Below are 20,495 nucleotides of genomic sequence, written 5' to 3' on the forward strand. Positions count from 1 at the left end.
AACAAGACTTGATACAGTTCAGGAGCAGAATAATATGACAATTCACAGAGGAACAATTCTTCATTCACATCTCATGTGCTGACTTAATTCCAAAATTGAATAAGGTGACTGTGTGGTTCAGATATTAGGAACCGCATTCATTTCTTCACTCAGATTTAAGCCAGAAAACATTTAACACAAATGCTGGGACAGTTCCTTGAAAATGCCAGGACAGACTTTGTCCTCGTTCAAGGAGCACATCCTTCTGCAATCAGATCTCTGAATTGTTATAACAGCAACAATGTTGATGGTAACATCAAACAGGACAATTTCAAACACTGGATGGATTTCAAACAGTATGGTTTGTTTGCTTTTTCCTGCTGTATAACAACAAACTGCCATTCATTTTCACTTCTGTGTGCCTGTGATTTTCAGCGCCAGATTGTATTTATCACGCTCTGCAATTCTTATTTTGGGCTGATTGTTTACCTAGGTAAATATCTGATGAACAGTCTCACTGTTGAAAGTTCACAAAACATTGCTAAGTAGAAACTTTCCATTGTTGTGACTGGTGGGACAGAATTATAATTTCAATTGTCAACGAGCTCAGTAGCCTACAGCAAGGCGACATTTCCTGTACAAGTTTGGCAATTTTTGTGTAAAGTTATAAAATAAAAACAGTTTTTACAAAATTGTGTATTGTGGGGGGTGGTTTCAGACTACCGATGACATGTGGAAGCAGGAAAGGTGCTAAAGGATGGTGTAATTATAGCCCGGAAGTTTTAGATAAAGTTATTCACAATATTCTGCGTGTCAATATTCTGTGTGGTTTGTATGAAAAACCTAGGTCAACCTTACAAAATAAAGTGCAGGAAATTCATCCAAAAAATTGGGACTATGATCAGTAGTAAATAAGGACGAAGAAACACTGAAGCACAGTAACTTGAGGGCTGCACATTGCGGATTTCCTTCCATGGGGCCATTTGGGCTGAGTCTTTCAGCGTTAACAGGAGTGGCTGCCAGGTGTCGTGGAGGGCCAAAAAGGTCAGCAGTTTTCTGTAGTGGATGTCAGTTGGGACTAGCTAACCCATCATTCCAATTAGTTGTGGCTGTGACCTATTGTACCTTCGATTTTGCCATCTCCGAGCTATCTGGGCGATGGGGTAGGTCACAGCATTGTTGCAGTGACAGTGTGCTCACCCACTGCCTTCCACACCGTGCACCCTCTGCTGTCCAAATTTATTGTTATGATATTAAATACTGGACTGCTGCATGGCATGCAAATGCAGGTGCACTATTGTGATTGCCAGCAGGACCAGATCTGGAATTCGACCGATAGGAGGCTCTTGATTTTGTCTTGGATGGTTCCTTACAGCAGATTCCTTTGCTAGATTTTCCTTTGACAGCCACCTGACCCGTTTTTCTAAAAAACCATTTCAGCTGTCCAGATGGGGGACCAGAGCATGCTTTTTCAGGAGTGGATTCAGTGTGTAGTTGGAGTTCTGCCATAGACTGCATCTCTAAGTGCTCCTCAAAGAAAGAAATCAAGGAGAGTCAAATCGGGGGACCTCGCAGGCCATTAGACATCAGAATTTCGTCCTACCCAATGTCCAAGAAAGTTCTCATTTAGTATCTGCAGTGCAATATGGGACGAGTGAGCTGGACAACCATCTTATTGCAGCCACATACACTATCGAATATCCAGTGGTAGCTCTTCTGCTCTTCTAGAAGGAGCAGCAGAAGGTTGATCAGAAAATGTGTGGTCTAGTGTCCAATTAGAATGCCCGAAGCTGAAGTAAGATCCCACAATCTAATTTCCTATGACAATGCACCACATGTTTATGCTCCATGCCTGTTGATGTTGCACCTGATGAAGCCAGTGTGGATTTTTAGCTGTCCAGCAGAGCGTGTTATGTGAGTTTACATTAGTGTGGGTAGTAAACATTGCTTAATCAGTAAAGAGCACACACTGGAAAAAACAGACAGTTGTCTCTCAGCTGCTGAAGGGCAAACTGACAAAATTGTGTATGTAATAGAGTGCCTGATATAGTAACAGATGATAGGGATGGAAATTCTGTCGATGCAGGATGCAAAATACACTCATCTGGCTGATTCCTCATTCCTTGGCAATACATCTCGTACCATAGTGCTGATTCATTAGTGTCATAGCAAGAACAGCTTCTTTGTGTTCTCTGAGAGCTGTGGTCTCCTTTCTTGTCCTCTTTTTGACATTCAAGCAGCCTGTCCACACTGGCATCTGAATAATTTGTGCAATTGTCTGCCGCATCAGAAATTGGTGATCTGGATAGATAGCCCTATATCACTGTAATGTTTTTTTATGGCATTTCTTTGAAATTCACAAAATAAAAGTGGTAGATTTAACTTCTCCTCACTGATGTACACGTTTGCACGCAATGAATGCTGAAGCAGAAATGAGCACCCTGTTATGCAGACAAAGTAAAGCAGGCAAAAGTGTTGACATTCTCACACACCGTAGCACGAGAGCTTTATTTGGCGGTGTTTGCACCTCTAATGTCAATTCCGGCAGCCATTGTGCTCTCAAATGATGACATTTCTTGAATCTTTATTACAGATTTCAATGTCAATGTTAACAAACGCTATTTCATTGCAATTGTCTTTCTAAGAGCTATTGAATGCAGTTATAAAAAGTACACTGTTCCATACAGTGCTTTTTTTCTAAGAAAATAAAGTTTGAGGGTACTTCGACATTGGATATAATGCAGCAAAAATTACTTATAACTGAAGCATGGGATACCACCCATCTGCTTTTAGCCATGACATCATCAACATAATCATGTAGCGGGACCGCAGAGACATCTATCGGTAGCTCAGCATTTGAGCGTACTCATATCCATTTAGCACTACCATCGCCCACTATTAGCGGGCGTGCAAGGGCACTACATGTTTGTTGAACTGGTTGCCAGCGATTCAGTTGTCGAGAACGGTTGCCGCAGCTTCAAAATGCTTGAAACAGTCAATGACATCGCTTTTCCCACCAAAAACTGCACCGGTATCGTTCATATTGCAATTACCAACATGAAAAAATGAAATAAAAACTTTACGTCCGTGAAATAAATCTTTGGCACTCTTCCAAGTTCTCAACATCGAAAAAAAATTATTTTGTCGATGAAAAGTTTAGGGGTACGCATCCCCCAGCATTCCCCCAAAAAAACAGCACTGGTTCCATCTAAAAAAAAAAAAAAAGTACTCGTTTCAGTATTTTCGTCGATACCAGTGCCAGAAACATTAACACATGTCACTAGACACACTAACATCTGCTGAAAACTGCATTTCGATATGTATAACCATTAACAAAATGGGTGTTTTAGATGACTAACCGTGTGTGTGTGTGTGTGTGTGTGTGTGTGTGTGTGTGTGTGTGTGTGTGTCAATTTTCTACAAACGCTCAAATGTTTGAGGATGAACACACTTATTTTAATCAGTTTATCATGGATAATGGGGCCTTTATGAAGTGATAGTCATTTACAGAAGAGTAACAAAACAACTTGACCATATTCAGCATATATTAAACTGTAAAACTTAGTGCTGCAGAAAATCCAATATTAATACAGCTTTTGAGATCTGAGATGAATGCAAATTACTGTATCCACATGAATGAGAGTTTATACGTTCTTTCTAGCCATTTTATTCATTGAAATGTATTTAAGACTGGGTGTAACAATGTTTGCACTGTATCTAAGCACTTCTTAGTTTCAACCCTTTTGTAGATCAACAACTTGTCTATGATTACCCACAAATTGATGCTCCCCACATTCAGTGATGTATTTTTCTAGTCACTTTATGCAATACTTTGTTCATTATATGTTTAACCAACGCATGCTCAGCACGCCTAATGTTTGCTTGTAGGGTGCAGTGTACCTATACGAGATGATGCCAAAACACCAGAAATAGGACCTACTTATGAATCAGTTATTTCAATGCGATTTTAGTATGAATGACACAATGAAGCACTTTAAAACATGGAGAGTCTTCACTGTTATAGCCAATCAAAATGTTAACTGTTCAATTCGTGTAGTTTTTGTTTCAAAGCTCACTGGACAATCAATTTGTCTGTCCAGTTAGATGTCCTTATGCAGCCATGTCCTTCGTATATACTATAAAAATTTGTTAATTTCCTTTATATTCTGCAGAGAAAAAGGCATGGAAGGCCATTTTTCACAAAAATCTGTCTCTACTCAAGTTTCTGTGTTGACTGTTTTACGTGCATGGGAAGATAAAAATGAACACAGGTAAACTATAGATTCTTGAAACCTCAACAGTATGCTCTTACGCAATACTTTCATGGAGTGGATCCTAGCAATGAGAAGGGCATCACACTTTGAAGTTAAATGCAACACAAAGGTGATGTGCGACCTGCGGTACAAAACCTGTGATAAACTTATGATGAATGGAGTATAATACTCTTGTGTCTTTGTTATTACAGTATCTACTTCCACATTTTTTTCACTCCTAATTTGTTTTTATAAGTAAATATTACTATTTTTCACTTTTGCAGTGAGTTACATCTCTTCTTGTCCTTCAAGAAATATATGATAGAAAACAAAAACCTTTTTTTTTTTAATTGTATTTATAATTTACTGTAAATCTGCTGAGTGAATGGATCAGTCTTTCAGATACAACTTCTCACTATCAGACTTAATTATAAAGTGTACTTGACTCAAGACATATAAATGTTTTATAAATCTTATTTTGTATCACAGATTTAGAAGAATCACAAACAAGACATAAGTCAGAATAAAGCATATTCATGATATCACATCATCATCAGCAGCAGACACATATATTTATAAACATGAATATATTGATACCACTTAGTGGTGACATACATTATGTATTTACCAGAAAATCATACAAAATGTCAAAACATACCAGATGTAAGCATTGGTCAAGTAGTAGTTTTGACTACATGAAATTCTGAGCTTCAACACTTAACTGGCTGTGAATATCTGCTTCCTCCTTCGAGAATGATTGCATGCAACAAGAAAGTTGCAAAAAACTTCATCTGACAGTGAAGAGACAATATAATGTATGATACATTGAAATATTTGGTGATCCTCAAAGTGACCAGAATAAATGCATTCCTTTCAATATTCATATTTCTGAAAGACTGCAGAAGCAAATGTTTCAGGGAAGTAAGCACACTGTGGAATGTGTACATGCAACGTAATAACTACTGCTTCCTAAGAACTACCACTCACAAGTCATGCAAACTCTGTGTTCCATAGACAAGACCAATACTGTCTTATATTAGGTGAGTTACACAATGCCTGTTAATTACCCATGCTGTGATACAGGGATAACCAAACTTGTGCAATGATTACAACATTTACATGGTACATTTTTATAAATATAAATTATTTTTTATAAAAAGTCAAAGACTGTGTGTGTGTGTGTGTGTGTGTGTGTGTGTGTGTGTGTGTGTGTGTGTGTGTAGAGTGATAAGCGGAAAAATACAGAGCAAATATGTTAGTAAAAAATTACAATGTGAAAGGATTCATGCAAAGCAGACAGTTTAACAACCAAATTACGTGCTCAAAAACTAATGCGGAAAATATCACAGCTCACAGCAGCACTGCTCGGAAACAAAGATACTACAGTCTATTTTTACTATCATCAGATTGAGGGATTAATAATGACGAATAAAAAGGCCCTTCTGAATAACACTGCAACTTCAAGAATGTAGTCAAATACATACATAGTAACTACAGCTTGGTAACATACAGTATTTTGTACAAGAATAAATTACTTTCCTGGATAAAAAGAAATACCTCTTAGACATATGGTATACAAACACAAAAGGAAATAAAATTAAGGCCAAGATATTTTTTTCTAGCAGTGCTGTAACACAAGAGCTACCCAATTTTGCCATTAAATGGAAAGTCTCATGTAGAACACACATCATTAATGATGTATAGATAACTACTCATCACACAGTTGACGTGTTCAGTGGGCAACAGGCACATAAACAACATATAAATTTCTGTCAAGCCTTCAGGAAGTGTCTTCCCTCAGATCTCTCTCTCTCTCTCTCTCTCTCTCTCTCTCTCTCTCTCTCTCTCTCTCTCTCACACACACACACACACACACACACACACACACACAAATTAGGTATGGCAGCCAACTAGCTATCATCCCAAATGAAATCCCACCGACAAACTGTGGCCAAGAGTAAAGTTAACCATCCAGTGGCAACCCACTGAGCACAACATTCTCAATTTCAATGGATGCTTCACAACTCATGTCTCCCACTTCGAGTAACACCGACAGGATGGGTTCACCTGTGCTACACTTCAACCCTTCCCACTAACCCTTCTTTCCCCTTCCCCACTCCTTGTTGTTCTTATCCACTCTGCCAGACACTACTACTCACCCCAGCAGGTTTGCAAAACAGGGTGATTTGTAGCTGGCCAGGACAAGGTAGTTGTGATATTGTGTGCGCTTGCTTTGTCAAACGACATTGTCCGAACACTAGGTAACAATTTGAATCTTGCTCTTGTGCCTAATGACTGCTCAATTCTCCTTTTATTTAGCTAATGTGATCTAAAAAAAATTTACAAAAATGTACAAAGTTTATGTTCTCAATTTTTTATTCATTGTAATGAGCCAACTGTCTGTACTGAATAATAAGTTATGTTTCAGCTGCTGCTGACAGTCAGGATTTCACGAAGACATTGTACCATTGACAGTTTTAGCATTCATACAACTCATGTTGGCTTAAAGGACCAATATCTCAACTTATTTATTTAGTTTTCTGTTGCAGTGGCATATAGTCTTTAATGGTAACTAGTTTTTAAATGGTTGCATTCACTTTCAAACCATTACCTGCATCTGTGACATTTGACTGTAGTGGAATTCCCAGGGAACATTCAAAAAGACTTAACCATGTACTAGGTCAGTATTTTTCATCTTTTAGTTTTGTACCTGCAATATGGTGGCAAGACAACAAATAGTGTAAAGAGGTTGCTTCAATATGAGTTGGATTCTTGATCATCTTTTTGGCTTTGGCAAAAAAGGAGCAATGAGACTTATTTTCATAGTAGCTGAAGTTTGATTTATCCAGCACTAACTGTGTGTTTTGTACAACACCACTAGCATATCTAGTTTGTCGTTTGAGCATTTAGAACATGACTACTCACAATTTAAGATTGCTTTACAAACCATTTCCAGATTTACAGTGAAAGATGGACAAGAAGTACTGTCCTGAAAAGATATGTTGTATAAAAAGGAAAATTCCATTCAGAAATTTATTAAAATCACAAAGAGACAGTGTTCAGCTGCTGAGTGTGCTCTAGAGAATGACTCCACAGACCTGAGTGTCTGGTACACCACATGGGCTGTTTGGATCCTCCCACCCAGTACTTCATTTACTGACCTATAGAGATAGGAATTCACTCTCCTACATATCATTGCATCCCACCATCTGCTTGGACCTAACCCCCATTTACAATGCCCCCCCTTTTTTTCAATGTTACAGTGTAATTATTTATTTAATTCCTTATTTCTAATTTTATCTGGAACCCCTACATTTTTCACTTTACCACCTATTTCAAAACTGCACTGTTAATTCCTTTATTTCCACAGAGGGAAAAAACGTTATTGTACCCTATCAGACACACAATCAATATTAATGGTAACAAAACTTTTTCATTATTTTAAATCTGAAAGTTCACTGTTTTCAGTTAAACTGAAGTCTACGAGAAAGCTAAGCGCCCACACATGCATATGCCCATTCTGTAATGCCCTTATCAAAATGTAGATACTTGCACTGCAGGCTTACTTTTGGACATCCAACATTAGACTATTAGCGAAAACAACATTTTGTGAAACAGACTGGTTGACAAGTGGTCAACTTCAATAGGTGAAATATTTAGTACTGCTGTCATCACAACTGGTGGGTCCCTCTCAATATGGGGTCTGAGTGACATGCTCTTCTTCTCTAACCTTCCCCAATACACCCATCTCCCCTTCCTGAAAAAGGAGCTAATAGTTACTGAAGCTAGAACAGAGAGCTTACTTTTATGTGTGAATTGGCAGTGTTAAATATTTACTTCCTGAAGATAAATGCTAGTCACTAATGCTGGCTCACAAAACGTTTTGGCTTTCTCGAGGGAATTTTCCTTGATACACACTCTACCATTACTGGGGTGTTAAGACTTCAACATACACAGGATTTATTCACACATTTGATGAGTATGTCTTCTTTATCTAATACCTATAAATTATGTCTTATCCTTCTAATGCAGGGGCAGGGACAGTAGCACACGCTGTGTCAAAGGTCCATTTGCTTGTGAAAGTGAGGAATGTGTGTATTCAGTGAAGTACACTTGCATCAGAAACAAAAGCCTACAAACTTAATAAAAACAGAGAGTGGGGGGAATCGTGAAAAGCCCCCCTGAAATAGAAAATGCTGAACGAAAGTAACAACTAATCACATTAATCACACCTGTTAACACAATATCATTATACAAATCTGAAAATAAGAGAGACCATCCAGTTTAAAGATATTGTAACATAAATTAGAAAATCACTTTTTATAACAGCATTTCAATCAGTTTAAGAAAATATGTACAGAATGGCACAGAAAAAAAGTTCAATGTTAAGTTTACTACTGGATGCTACATTTTCCAAACTCATAACCACTTTGCTCAAACTATACGGGCCAAAACTTAAGAATAAATAGGTTTGTAGTTCGATCTGGAAACAACAGTAATGCTAAGATGTATTTAGCTGAAAAATACTGCAAAACATGGTTGTAACAATGAGATCTACATTGAACAGGACATGACATTCATACACAGCTGTTACTCAGATTTAAAAATTAACTAAGCTAGCAATAAAATACTTACTCTCGCACCACTGGATCGACGGTGATTTGTGTAACTGACATCATTGTCATCTATACACAAATCGGAATCAGAATCCATTTGTGATCTGGAACGATTCTCCTGAAAGTTAATTATTGTATTAATTTCAGAACTAGCAATTTGACAGACAAGTACATCAAGGCACATGACAAAACAGTCTTTCATACTACTGTCCAATCCAAAAACGATGGCGGTTTGCACGTGCCGAGGCATGGACAGGGATCACATTGTTGATGATTCCCAGTGACAGGTGCACTACGTGTATGCGTGTGCTTTCTGCTTGAAGAAAGTGTGTATCCTGCAAATTATGTCTCTCGCTTGCTTATGCAGAATTTATCACTTACCATCACCATCAGTGATGCCAACTCTCAACAAATGAAATAGAAATTCACTAAACAACTCACTGTGATCATGTTTAATGCTTGGATTGGCGACAGCATTCACAGCAGAGTGCTCTGAACACTTACGAATGCTTGCTGGCAGTTGGAAAATGCATGATGGACAGAAACTTGACTGCCATAGTTCACGACTGGAACTACAGTACAGAATTGTCACAATATGAATGTTGGTCTAGCCAATGAAATATATGTTAGTATTTTAACATTCTGTTTTAGTCAAAAACACTTCTGGGCATGACTTCTGTATCAGATTATAACCTGGCAGAAAATAAATGACTTCGTTGCTTTACTACCAGGGCCGGTTTGAGCTGTAAATGACAAGTCACTGCTTAGGGTGAAAGAAATGCCACTGAACTGTGGAACTCTCAGACACGGTAATTTTTTCTGATTTATAGTAGTTTAATGTGTATAGTGGTTATGCTGGCTAGAAACTCTGGATTGAGACAGGAGAGGAACTGAATGATGAGTGTGTTATTCAAACCTAAACGTTCTCTGAAAGTGTAAAGGTGGGAGATGCCTTTTGTTCCATTGGGGTTGGAAGGATAATAATATATACAGGTGTAAGCAATGGTATGACACAATATACAATCACTGAAAAGGAAGTAATGAAGAAAGCTAAGGACCATTCGAATGGAGCCAACTCAGTTGCCACAGATGAAGGGTTAGACAGAAATGTCAGAATGATCTGGGTTTTCATAGACTGTGGTGGCCAGCAAACTCTCCCAGCATAAATCCTACTGAAAACACTTGGTTGCTAACGTCAAAAAATACCATGCCAATATTGCAATGCATTTAAAATTGAGCTGACAAAGAAGATAGTTCAGTTTGGTACCACAAAACTAGGCCTACACTGTGTGAATGTTTGGTTATTCAATTCAGATAAATATATAGTCTCTTAAGAAAGTCCATGCAGAGTACATTAAATACTGAAATACTGATTTAGGTAAATTAACCTATATGTTACAGAGCAAGCTATATTCAAAAGAATTCTCATTATAACAACTGGTGTTGTTTTACAAGTATCCAAGCTCCACATTACTAATCAAAGCTAGGGTAGGGCTATTGCTTTGGACTGTGGTGTAGTAGTGGTTGCTTGTTTGTTATTTCCATCTGATATGCTTTTAGGGGAAAGGCCAACAACTGTGGAGGTGAAATGTTAACTACTGCAGATAGACATAAAAGTAAAACCGACAACACTGCCCTAACTTCTCCAGGAGGAGAGGGGGGATAGGTTAAGGAAAGTTAAAAGGGAAGGGTAGATCACTCCCCAGTGTGAGGGGGACCCAGCTGTAGTGAGGCCGAGGATGGACAAAGAACTAATTGTTGTGAAAGCTACGACAGTGTTGCCACTTTTGTGTGTGGCTAACGGTAGCACTATACATTTCACCCCCTGAAAGCTCAGGCCAGAAATTCTGCTTATTAAGACTACTTTGCTCAAACGAATTTTCCTTTGATACTAAAAGCCAATACTTGTATCAATCATTTATTTACTTGTAGGTTATAAACTGTTGCAGGCTTAATACCAAAAACTACCAATCCAATTACCAATGTGGACCTTTAAAATGTAACTGTAACTCCTAAAAGCATTTAAACACATGAAATAAGATGTCATAATTGAAAAGGAATACTACTAGGACAAAAACCATAACTTGGAAGGCAGCCTACAAAAAAGTTTCTGTTAATAACTGAAGGAACAACAGCACACATTAAAGAACATGGAATTGTCCTGATGAAAAATTTGCCCCTCTCTTTTACATATCAAGATCTTTCGCCGTAATTGAGTGTAAAGTCTCCACAAACCTAAATAATAGCTAAGACTCACTATGGCACGAATGTATGACAAGTCAGCATCCAATACATCTGCTGAAACACCCACAATTCAGTCAAATTATTTGCAAGACTTTTATGCATTGTTCCAAATACCTTCAATGGAATTCAAACTGAAGAACTTAAGTGATTTTGTTTCACTACAGTTCTCATGCCCAGTAATCACAGTTTTTGGCTGATAGATGTATTGTTTTCTTGAAGGAAACTACTATGGTAAACAATGTTATGGTTCTGGTTAAGCTGATATGCAAAATGAAAACTTTATTAATCAGAAGGTTTGCTGTAAGGTATTTTCTACCTCAAAAGCTGGAGCAATTTTCATGTAATTACAACTTAGTGAAACATCATACATGCTTATCCATTCCATGCACGCACTCATTCTGGAAGATTTTCTGAGGCCTAGTGTGTTTTAACATTATTCACTTGCAGTCAACAAAGTGAATTATCTAATTATTAACAAACTGCTGTTCCAATAAGAACACTGGTTCACAAATATGTCTGGTAGGATCAGCAATGACACTTAGGACACTTACTACTTTAGAGAAAAGGTTTTTAACAACATATGAAGACACTTATTTGTGGTCCATGTGCGTCTATATTTTCTTTCACTCTTGATTAACCCATGCGTACTTTTAGGATGGAATGTCTGCTGCCACACATTAACTTGCTGAAGCACAGTTGGTAGAAGTGATGTTGGCAGTTGCTCTGAAAGGTGATTTGATGCAGCTTATGTATCTGAGATGGTTAAGAGATTCTCTGCTTACACAACCATACAACTTGATGAGGAACCATTTACCACACTCCACTACGGCCTCCTTGTCCTCCTTTGGATCTTTAAATATTTAACGTCGTTTTGAAATTTTTTTGTGTATTGATGCATTTCACTTTTCGCTGATTGTAAAGAGTGGACGTAGTGTCACATCCACTGACTGCATGCAAAAACATGATATTCTTTCGAGCAGGGAGCCCAGTTCCCTGAGGATTTTCCTTCTCCTCACTTTCATCGGTAATACACTACTTTGTTGATTGAGGCCTATTACAAGGATGAGCAAATGTAGAGTGACGACAACATATAGAAATCTTGTAAAAGAATTAAAAAAGCTATGAAACTTTCTGCTATTTGGCTTTTCTGAGCACCACTTGATTAGACTATAAGAGTGCGAGAATGGAAGTGCTACCACGGACATCTTTTAACTTTTAAATAGTTTTCATTACTGTTTAGATCATAATAAGCTAACAGGAAGTATGAATATACAACAACATCAAGTTTGTCAAGGAATGTCTAGTGTTTGGGTGTCAGCACTAGGAAGCTCGAGATATTGTTTGTTAGATTTGGGATGTGTCTTAATGTGATATACGAGAATTTTCTGGGTTTTTCTTGTGGTTACAAGATGTGTGCAGTGCATGTAAGAGGAGGATGCAGGCAATGTGAATTTAAGCATGTAAATATTAAGTGGGAGGATTAGCTGACAAGATGCCTTCCTGGGCCTCATTCCTTCACCATAATGTGAAATGAAATAGTTGCTAGCAAAGGCTAAAAGTTACTGGAAGTGAAGCGTGTTTAAATGAGAACAGACAGACTCAGTGGTGAGCCAAGCACTAGTAAAGGATCAAGTGTCACCATGAAAGATGTCAAAAATCTAAAGAGTAAATACTTGTATATACAATAGTGCTGTGTCACAGCAAAATTTGCAAAGAAAATCTGAGAACAGATTCTTTCCTTAGGAGAACGAGTTGTACAACCTAAACTAACGCCAGCGTCAGTGCCATATTAGGAGCACAAGTAGCCATGGCCAATGCCCTGCTGACATAAACACCCTTTGCCACATGCCTGCTGCTTCCACATGACAACAACCTAACACATCAGGAACCTTCTGCAATTTGACACACTGCTGCTTGACAACAGACAGATGCTGCTCATCAACGCTGTTCCAGACCTTTCCATGGCGACACATAAATGCTGCCAAATGCTGCCCTTCTGCAAAGACAGCATCGAGCAACTGACTTAGACCCATACGTAGCAAGCACGATGGGTGCAAACAGCTGGGCAATCTAACTACACCCAGACTGTGTGATCTGCAGCCTTGGAGTTATTGCCATAACTAAGTTGTCATCACTACTGCTGCTGCTGGACTGTGATCCAAGCACACCTGCCTTATGGCGCAGTACTTGGCACCCAACACACTGCCACCACTTTGCAGCCCGTGGTTCATAGTTATACTCCAGGCAGCACTGTGGTACACCACAATGATAGAAGATGCTGCTGGCTGCCTCATGCTGTGCCACTGCAGAGCCATGTGTGGTGCCATGGGTGCCAATGATGACTGTGACGCTACATCGGCGTGAAACCATTCAAGGAGTGGCATAATGACCACACACCATGCCTTTCTTGCCTGCGGCTACAATGTTGGAATATAACAATTGTGAGGAAACACCAGATCATGCCAGAGAACAGGATGCACTTTGAAGACTGTATAAGATGGATAAATTAATAAAGAACTGTCATATTCACTGCTGGTTTGTTTGCATCTCTCTCACATGTCACATCTGTCTACCAAACCATTTTATGAACCTTCCAACAGCCCATGAAGACTCTAGCACATAGTGACATGCAACAACTGTTTATGTTGCACTCTTGTTTCTCCACAGCTACTTCAGACCATTTTATTTTGATGCGCAACGTCTATTATCTTGCTGCTTTTCTGTACACACACACACACACACACACACACACACACACACACACACACACACACACACACACACACACACACACACACTACTGGCCATTAAAACTGCTACATCAGGAAGAAATGAAGATGATAAACAGATATTTATTGGACAAATATATTATACTAGAACTGACATGTGATTAGCTTTTCACACAATTTGGGTGCATAGATCCTGAGAAATCAGTACCCACAACAACCACCTCTGTCCGTAATAATGGCCTTGATACATCTGGGCATTGAGTCAAACAGAGCTTGGATGGCGTGTACAGGTACAGCTGCCCAAGCAGCTTTAAAACGATACCACAGTTCATCAAGAGTTGTGACTGGCATATTGTGACAAGCCAGTTGCTCGGCCACCATTGACCAGACGTTTTCAATTGGTGAGAGATCTGGAGAATGTGCTGGCCAGGGCAGCAGTCTAATGTTTTCTGTATCCAGAAAGGCCCGTCCAGGACCTGCAACATGTGATCGTGCATTATCCTGGTGAAATTTTGGGTTTCGCGGGGATCGAATGAAGGGTAGTCATGGGTCGTAACACATCTGAAATGTAACGTCCACTGTTCAAAGTGCCGTCAATGCGAACAAGAGGTGACCGAGACTTGTAACTAACAGCACCCCATACCATCACACCGGGTGATACACCAGTATGGCAATGATGAATACACACTTCCAATGTGCATTCACCACAATGTCGCCAAACACGGATGCGCCCATCATGATGCTGTAAACAAAACCTGGATTCATCCAAAAAAAAAAAATGACGTTTTGCCATTTGTGCACCCAGGTTCATCGTTGAGTACACCATCGCAGGCGCTCCTGTCTATGATGTAGTGGCAAGGGTAACCGCAGCCATGGTCTCCGAGCTGATAGTCCATACTGCTGCAAACGTCATCGAACTGTTCGTGCAAATGGTTGTTGTCTTGCAAACATCCTCATTTGTTGACTCTGGGATTGAGACGTGGCTGCACGATCCGTTACAGCCATGCAGATAAGATGCCTGTCATCTTGACTGCTAGTGATATCAGCCCATTGGGATTCAGCATGGCTCTGCTAACAGTCATTGGATCTCGACCAATGCGAGCAGAAATGTCGCGATATGATAAACCGCAATCGTGATAGGCTACAATCCGACCTTTATCAATGTCGGAAACATGATGGTACACATTTCTCCTCCTTGCACAAGACATCACAACAATGTTTCACCAGGTAAAGCTGGTCAACTGCTGTTTGTGTATGAGAAATCGGTTGGAAACTTGCCTCATGTCAGCACGTTGTAGGTGTCGCCACCGGCGCCAACCTTGTGTGAATGCTCTGAAAAGCTAATCATTTGTATATCACAGCATCTACTTCCTGTTGGTTAAATTTCACGTCTGTAGCACATCATCTTAATGATGTAGCAACTTTAATGGCCAGCGGTGTATATATATGCAAACAGTATCCTAATCTTGATTATTAATGATAAATATTTTTAAAAAATCTGCTGTAAATTGCATGTGTTACCTGTGTCATTTACACAGTTGTTGCCAACACTCTTGGGTATATAACACACACACACACACACACACACACACACACACACACACACACACACACAATCCTAATCTTGATTATTAATGATAAATATTCTAAAAAAAATCTGCTGTAAATTACATGTGTTACCTGTGTCATTTGCTCAGTTGTTGTCAAAACTCTTGCGAGAGGATTACAGCATACAGGAAGGGTTTCCAATAGTGTGGGACGTGCATGTGTCAAAAATGGTTTCATATATCTTACATCAAAGTTCCCCCAAATACGAGCAAGCCAAGCTTTTTCATTGACTTTGTTGCTCTCACGAGGCTGCTCCGATGTGTCCTGTAGAAAGAAAAAGCTATGATACTACAACTGTTCTAATTTCTTGAGGATCTGTGAAATATTGAGGATTTTAATCTTTTCATTTAATTTATATCACCATGGCCAAATAAGCAAAGTAAAATACTCAATTCAATATTTTCGTCATCCTATTACAAACATTGCAGAAAAATCTTAACACTTATCTTTCCAGTTCAATACTGAGCATCTGGTTACGCCAAAAAAATTTTCATAAAGTGAAACACAATAAAAAGTATTGTTTAGCAAAAATTAAACTTATCATGTCTCATCTAATTATTCTCATTTCATTTTGGATTTTTCACGTTCATTCTTCTCCCTCCCCTCTCATACTTTTTCCCCTCCTTGTACTTAACTCCACTTTTCATTTCCTTTCCTCATAGTGTATCTTTATTTCTTATTCTATCATCTCTAGACTGAAACTGGCACAAGGCTTACCACTGTACTATTTCTGCTCCCCTACTCTCTGATCCCACCACTTTCATCTCTGTCTACCCTCAACCTCAAGTCAGTGTTTCACTCATGCAAGTTGTAAGTCACCTGCTCTTCCTTTTTTTAACCCTCTCCAAATTATCCATCTCTCCTCCCCACAGAAGGAATTAAGAGTTCCAATACCAGGATACTGCTATGTACTTTAGTGTGTCACGAGACAGTTCTAAATATAACTACCTGAAGGTAATTCTACCCACCAATGCTATCTCATAATTTAATAGTTTTCCCACTTAAATTTTCCTTCTGATAAAACTAATTATTATAATGTCTATTTGGCCCACTGGACATTACATACAGAAAAAAAACACACATTATAAATTACTGAATGATAGATTTTGAACCACTTGTTCTTTCACCTATTTTCTTCATGCCTTTCTTTTAACATACACTGTTTGCTACCCACCTCTTTTTTTCCGCAAAGGAATTTGTTCAGACAATATAAACACTAAAATGGAATATTTTTGTCTAAACTTTTTACTAAAACAGACCAACTGAACACAAGCTTAGTATGTTCCCAAAGTCACACATTATGACTGATCTTGTGATTTGATCTACAGTCTGAAAGGAAACAACACATCTAGGTATAAAATCATATGTAACAGCAGAAAAACCTTATGATGATGCAATAAAATTGGGTTACTACATCATTAACGCAGATTTCTACTGCAATTTATTTGTTTGCTTTTACATTTTACTGTACATCTTGTTTCTACACCATTAATGATTTCTGCTTTCAAAGTAACTGTTAGTACAAGAGTTTTCTACATGCACACCATTTCCTTCTTGTCACAATAATTTCTTTAAATTTTTGTTTCCAGAGAACAGTACAGCTATTAATTACAAAAGCATTTATTATTTCTTCGTAACCAATATAAAGAATTATAGGCCAAATAACATTCTGAAATCATTTCACAGATGATGGCAGCACTGCTGCTGCTTCAGTCACACATGCATCATGTGCTCCACTCAGTTGCTGGTGTTCACTCTCGGACCACTTTTTTTCAACTTTTACTATTGAAACCTTTGACTTATATGGACATACAATGCTTTTATTAGAACTACGTATTACTCTTTTGGCCTATTGTTAACATCTCCTTTTTTTGCTGCTTCTAACAAATGCATACTTCTGTTAAATCTATTTCAGTAGACTCGTATGTAATACTCACATGCTCCACATTAAAAACATTAACAGATTTGATGTGCCCCATCTCCAAACTACGGACTAGATCACACAACTGCTGCCTTAATCCATGGTTTGGAACAACTTCTCCTTGCCTCCGACACCTTAAGAGCCTTCAATTATTGGTGAAAGGGAAAACACAAAATTTCGGGAAGTGAAGCAAATAAAAGGGAATAGATATGTCTAAAAAATTAAGATTGGAAAAGTATAAAATGGTGAAGCAGGAACGGCTAAAGGAGAGATGTGAAACTGTACAAGCATGCCTGAGTGTGGGAAAGATAGATGCCATTTGTAGGAAATAAAATGGGGAAGAGGGAGTAAAGCAAGATAGGAGATTTGATAACGTATAAAGAATTTGACAGAGTACTGAAAGACCAAAGTCGAAACAAGGAGTAGACAACATTCCCTCACAATTAGAGAGATCCTTGGGAGAATCAAACAAGTCGAAACTATTCCACCTGGTTCTGCCAACAGCTTGTCATAGATGGAGGAGAAGCAGAAAGAGGTTGGGGGAAGGGGGTCAAGCTCTTGTCTATGGGGTGGGAAACTTCTTGTAAAAGATAGGAGAATCAGTAATGGTCATGGGCATGATGAAGCAGAAGGCAGTGGAAATCAGTGTATAAAAGACAGAGATGTGTCTCCAAAAGACATGTGGCCACTCACTGAGAAAGTGTCATGATGGTCCCTCACTCAGCTAAAGGTTCTGTTATTCCTCCATTTAGATCTTCAGGAGGGGTGGGATTGCCAGTGGGCAGACCATGGGGTGGGGGGCCTACAAAAGAGTAACATTGTTCGAGTTAGAGTGTGGAGTATCAGAAATCTGAATGTGGTAAGCAAGCTAAAAAATAAATAAATAAATGGAAATGCACCAGCTCAAACATGATATAATGAGGCCAGTGAAGATAAATGAATAGGGTAATAGCAACAGCTGCAGCAAACGGTACAGTGGGCAAAGGATTTACAATGAATAGCGAGACTTAAGAAAAATTGAGATATGTCTGTAGGATTTGTTGACCTAGAAAATGTATTACCACGTAAAATGACACAAGATGTTCAAAATACAAAGGAAAATAGGTGTAAGCTACAGGAAAAGATGGGTAATATATAATATGAACAGCTACCCTGAGTGAAAAATAGAACGGAAGACCAACAACGAAGTGCTTGGATCAGAAAGAGTGTATGACAGAGGTATGGTCTGTTCAATCTATACACTGAAGAAGCAATGACAAAAATAAAATAATAGTTCATGAGTGGGATTCAAATTTACGGTGAAATGATATCAGTGGTAAGATTCATAAATTCCTGTCCTCTGCGAAAAAGAGGAAAAACTGCATGACCTAATTCAATAGAATGAACAGTCTAATGAGCACGCACTGTGGATCCTGAGTAAGCTGGAGACTTTAAAAAGAGAGAGAGAAGAGAGAGAGAGAGAGAGAGAGAGAGAGAGAGAGAGAGAGAGAGAGAGAGATTATCGATAAACTCTAACATCACAATTGGGAACGATGAAGGAACTCTGCTACTTTGGAAACAAAATAACACCGGACGGACAAAGTCAGTATATAAAATGCAGACTGGCTCAGGCAAAGAAGGCATTCCTGCTCACAAGAAGTCTATTAGTATCAAAGGAAGGAATTTCTCAGAATACATGTCTGCAGCACAATAGTGTATGGAAGTTAATCAAGGGCCGTAAAAAAAAGAGAGAATCAAAGCATTTGAGACTTGATGCTCTAAAAGGATGTTGAAAATTAAGTGGACTGACAAGGCATGGAATGAAAGGTTCTCCACAGAAATGGTGAAGAGAACTACATGTGGAAAAAATTGACACGACAAGACATGTCTGATAATAGAGGCTATTTCCTGTAATACTTGAGGGAGTAGCAGAGCGTAGAAACAGTAGGGGAAGAGACAGATTGAAATATATACAATGAACAACTGAGGACTTTGGGTGCAAGCCTGAGATGAAGAGGTTGGTGCAGGAGAGAAATTTTCAGTGAGCCACAGCAAACAGTTGACTGATAACCCCAGACTTCAAGAAAATGTAATAATTCCCATTTTCAGAAGAACGCCTATAGAACAGATGTGGATACACCACAACCATGAGTTCATTAAACCATGGCTGTGAAATAGATGAATTATTTGCAGAAAAATGGAAAGATTGGTAGAAGCTGCCCTTGGAGGTCAGTTTGCGCTGAGGCAAAATACAGGGCAATGTGATGCAATATTGACCTTACTTACCTTAGAAGAGACTGAATGAAGGCAAACTTACTTATATTTCACTTGTAGATCTAGAGAAGGCATTTGACACTGTTTATTGGAATATATTCTCCTTGGAACACTGATGATAAACAGGAGTAAAATACAGGAAGTATAAGGTTATCTATAATTGGACAGAAACCATACTGCAATTATAAGAGCTGAAGGACATATGCTTCCTTGCTGTTCTTTATACAGGACACAGTATCTATAATGTCTCTCCAGACATTTCTTATGGTTTCACTGCTGCTAACGTAAACACTGACTAACTGTACTGTTTCCCTAGATAATTCCATACATTACTGTTATGCTACAATACAGTGGCTTAATAACATACAATATTAGACAATAGACAAAAGATTCAAATGCAACTGATGAACTTTTTTTCAAAATTTAGACTGGTAGCATATTATTTTATGGTTTTCTTTTACTAATAACTTTATGCAGTAAGATGGTAGCGATCAATGAATATTGCCACATCTGAACATGCAGATCTTTCATTCTTTCATTTTTTTGAGACTGCCCTTACTGCTGATGAAAGTCCTACAATGCTTAAAAAGTTCTAGAGGGCAAGAACTAGAGAATTAACGGGTTTTATTAATGATTTTTTAATTTGTGTGTGATAGTTGTGGACCAATTTTTGTTCTGGGAGCTGGTAAAGACATTTTTACATCAAAAATCACTTTTTTTCCTTTTTTAACAAAGTGGAAGCAATGCAACAACATGTCAGCTGACTGAAAATCCCATATCATCCAAAGAACTGACATTTATCAGCCATTATAGGAGCTTAACTTTTGCTAGACATCCTTCCCTGTGAAATTCAAATGTAAGGTGCTGCTACTTGCAACAGCTGTTCTCCACA

At 38.5% G+C, this 20,495-nt stretch overlaps 1 protein-coding gene across 1 annotated transcript in view; it reads right to left on the reverse strand.

Annotated features, from left to right (window-relative positions):
- The window catches only part of LOC126355248 (sodium/hydrogen exchanger 7), a 148,362-nt gene that overhangs the window by 80,827 nt on the left and 47,040 nt on the right, over positions 1 to 20,495 (reverse strand). Inside the window, exons 14-15 of the mRNA XM_050005533.1 lie at positions 15,502 to 15,693; positions 8,868 to 8,966 (exon numbers count right to left, since the gene is read on the reverse strand). Coding sequence (XP_049861490.1) covers positions 8,868 to 8,966; positions 15,502 to 15,693 — 291 coding nt within the window. The remainder of the gene's footprint in view (positions 1 to 8,867; positions 8,967 to 15,501; positions 15,694 to 20,495) is intronic.

The sequence above is a fragment of the Schistocerca gregaria genome, chromosome 1 (genome assembly GCF_023897955.1).
Source record: "Schistocerca gregaria isolate iqSchGreg1 chromosome 1, iqSchGreg1.2, whole genome shotgun sequence".
NCBI classification, from domain to species: domain Eukaryota; kingdom Metazoa; phylum Arthropoda; class Insecta; order Orthoptera; family Acrididae; genus Schistocerca; species Schistocerca gregaria.